The sequence below is a fragment of the Penaeus vannamei genome, chromosome 15, assembly GCF_042767895.1.
Source record: "Penaeus vannamei isolate JL-2024 chromosome 15, ASM4276789v1, whole genome shotgun sequence".
NCBI classification, from domain to species: Eukaryota; Metazoa; Arthropoda; class Malacostraca; order Decapoda; family Penaeidae; genus Penaeus; species Penaeus vannamei.
Genome location: NC_091563.1, coordinates 11,091,698 through 11,094,197, shown reverse-complemented (window position 1 = coordinate 11,094,197; position 2,500 = coordinate 11,091,698). Strand labels below are relative to the sequence as shown.

The following is a 2,500-nucleotide window of genomic DNA, read 5'->3' as shown; positions in this document are numbered from 1 at the left end:
CTACAGAAGCTTGAAATTGCATTCAAAACACTTCCCCTTCAAAACAGGATAATTCGGCCAGAATGAATTTTCCACACAAGGAACCATAACACAACAACGCCTTTGTATCTCACATCCCTCCACAATAAGAGAGAAAAAACGAGACTATAGGCCTGTCCAGACGGATCCCCCTCACAGGAGCCCTGACCAAGACCCTCACGCCCTAACTCCCCCGCCCTAACTCCCACGCCCTTCGACAGAGCATGGGTAAATCGCTGACGTTCCGGGGCGCTGTGTTCGAGGCCCAGGACAAGCTGAGGCGCCACCGCTGCCGAGACCCCCTCTGCGACACCCACATCTGGAAGGTGAAGCACGAGCTCGACATGGCCAGGGTCAGGATCAAGCAGCTGGAGAAGGAACTCGAGTCCCACGGCGTCAAACCCAGCAGGAAATTCGCCAGCAGGTATGTCGCGTTTTGTGGAGGGACCGAAGGAGAGCGGGGGATAACTGAGCATTCTTTTTTATTCCAGGTGGAGGAGAGAGAGAGAGAGAGAGAGAGAGAGAGAATAAGAGAGAGGGAGAAGGGAGGAGAATCGAGGGGATATCTCTCTCTCTTTTCTTTTTTTCTGATTTTTTTTCTTTTAGGGGGGTTGTCTGTGAGGATGTCGAAGGAAGGAAGAGGTAAAGAATGGTGGAGAGGAAAGTGATAGATGAAAATGGATAAGGAAATAATGGAAGAGGAGAAATAGGAGAAGGAGGAGAGGTAGGTTAGTCGTTAGTGGAGGCATGTTTGCTGAAGGAGCGAATGGGAGGGAAGAACAATAACCCTTGTCCTCTTATCCCCCTTTTTCACGTCTCACTCTTCTTGTTTATGTCTCTTTTTCATTCTGACCCTAATCAATACTAAGAATAAATCCCTTCTGCAGTTTTCTCAATAATGTAGCCAACCTCTCGCTCCCTGTACATATCCCGGAGATACTAGCCAGATATGGACACTTCAATGTGACAACTATGTGGACTCTTCATAGGCTTATGGAACTAGCGTACTAGCCAACTACTAGTTAAATGCTAGTCAGTAATTTCACATGATTCTGTGTGGTTCTTGTTTATGATATTTTGGTCCTGTGCAGGGCAAGTACCCCGCGTCCATAAGCCTACGGTTACTCTGTCTTTAAACACCTCCGAATCCTTTTATTAAACTCATCATAGGGTGTTGTAGGGTTGCACTTCTCTCTTACGCACAAAGAGTGATTTTTTTGCCGTGATTTGCATTTGCCCCTGGATTGCTCTGTCAGATTCGTTATTTTTTCTCCCTCCTTTCTTTCCTACTTCACTAATTTTTTCTTCTCAAGGAAAACTAAACCTCTTGCCTTGCCTGTCCACAGTCTCTCACTGCCCCTCCTTGCATGTACATTCTCGTTTCCTTAAGATACAAATTTAGTTCACTCCCTAGACCTTTTTTTCCTGAAGCTGAATCTGACATTGTCTTCCAGATGATATGATTTTCTTATGGCGGTCCGACTTTGGGATTTTGTTATTGTTTTCATTATGATTTATTTAATCTATTTTGTGATGAACTTTATCTCTCTCCCTCAACTGTGGGGGGAGATGTCCCCACACTGCACCCCCCACATCGGCATAGTTGGTCCTATTTCCCCCCTCTTGATAGGTGGGCGGTGTTTTGTCTTTAACACTAAGGCGCTTTACAAATGGATCACCCCGCTTATTGTGGCAGACATTTTTGCACTCTCTTTTTGCTCATGGGTATTATATATAAACGCATCTCGGTGTCGTTTCACAAGACGCCATACTATTTGTATATAAAAAAGAAAAAAAAAAGCATTTTTCTATAGCAGAAATCGAATGAGGTGTTTATTTTATTGAATCATTCCATAGTTTGCAATATGTGACTCATGATCTGCCTGCCCTTGCCATTCATTGACTCCCTCCGACCGTCCCCATGAATCATTAGAGATAATTTTTTATATATATATAGTACTCATTCGCCTCCTCCCCCCCAACCCCCCCATTGATGCCACAACATGCCCAGCCGCCCTCAGCCGCCACACACATCAACACCCTTTCAGAATCTCCAGGCCTGACCAGACCATTAGTTAATGTGTATCTTTTTTTTTTTAATTATTATTATTTATTTTTTTTTTTGTCTTTTGTTCTTTCGTTTTTTATGTACATCTCTCACTTAAGACTCTTTCCCCTTCCCTCCTACCCTCGTTCGGTGTTTAGACAAGGCAATATACTCACCAGCTGTTGGAAACCAAGAACCAATGACGAAGGCGAAGGAGAACCAGTGCCCCAGATACTCAACGTCTACGCTAGGTGAGTTAGTGCTTAAGATCACACTCGAGCCTTTTTGCAGCTTCCGTCCCTTCAAATAAAACCCCCCGTCTTGTAAAATCTTTATTTTTTTTCTCAAACTATTTAGACATATGTATATATATCTCTCTCACTCCTCCAGGAGAAAATGAGTTCTTTTCTTGGAAGTTTTTTTGAGAATCAGTGG

At 43.9% G+C, this 2,500-nt stretch overlaps 1 protein-coding gene across 1 annotated transcript in view; it reads left to right on the top strand.

Annotated features, from left to right (window-relative positions):
- Positions 1-2,500, top strand: part of LOC113829819 (glutamate receptor ionotropic, NMDA 2A-like) — a 186,727-nt gene that overhangs the window by 138,194 nt on the left and 46,033 nt on the right. The window contains exons 13-14 of the mRNA XM_070130432.1: positions 240-442; positions 2,224-2,316. Of these exons, the coding sequence (XP_069986533.1) occupies positions 240-442; positions 2,224-2,316 (296 nt within the window). The remainder of the gene's footprint in view (positions 1-239; positions 443-2,223; positions 2,317-2,500) is intronic.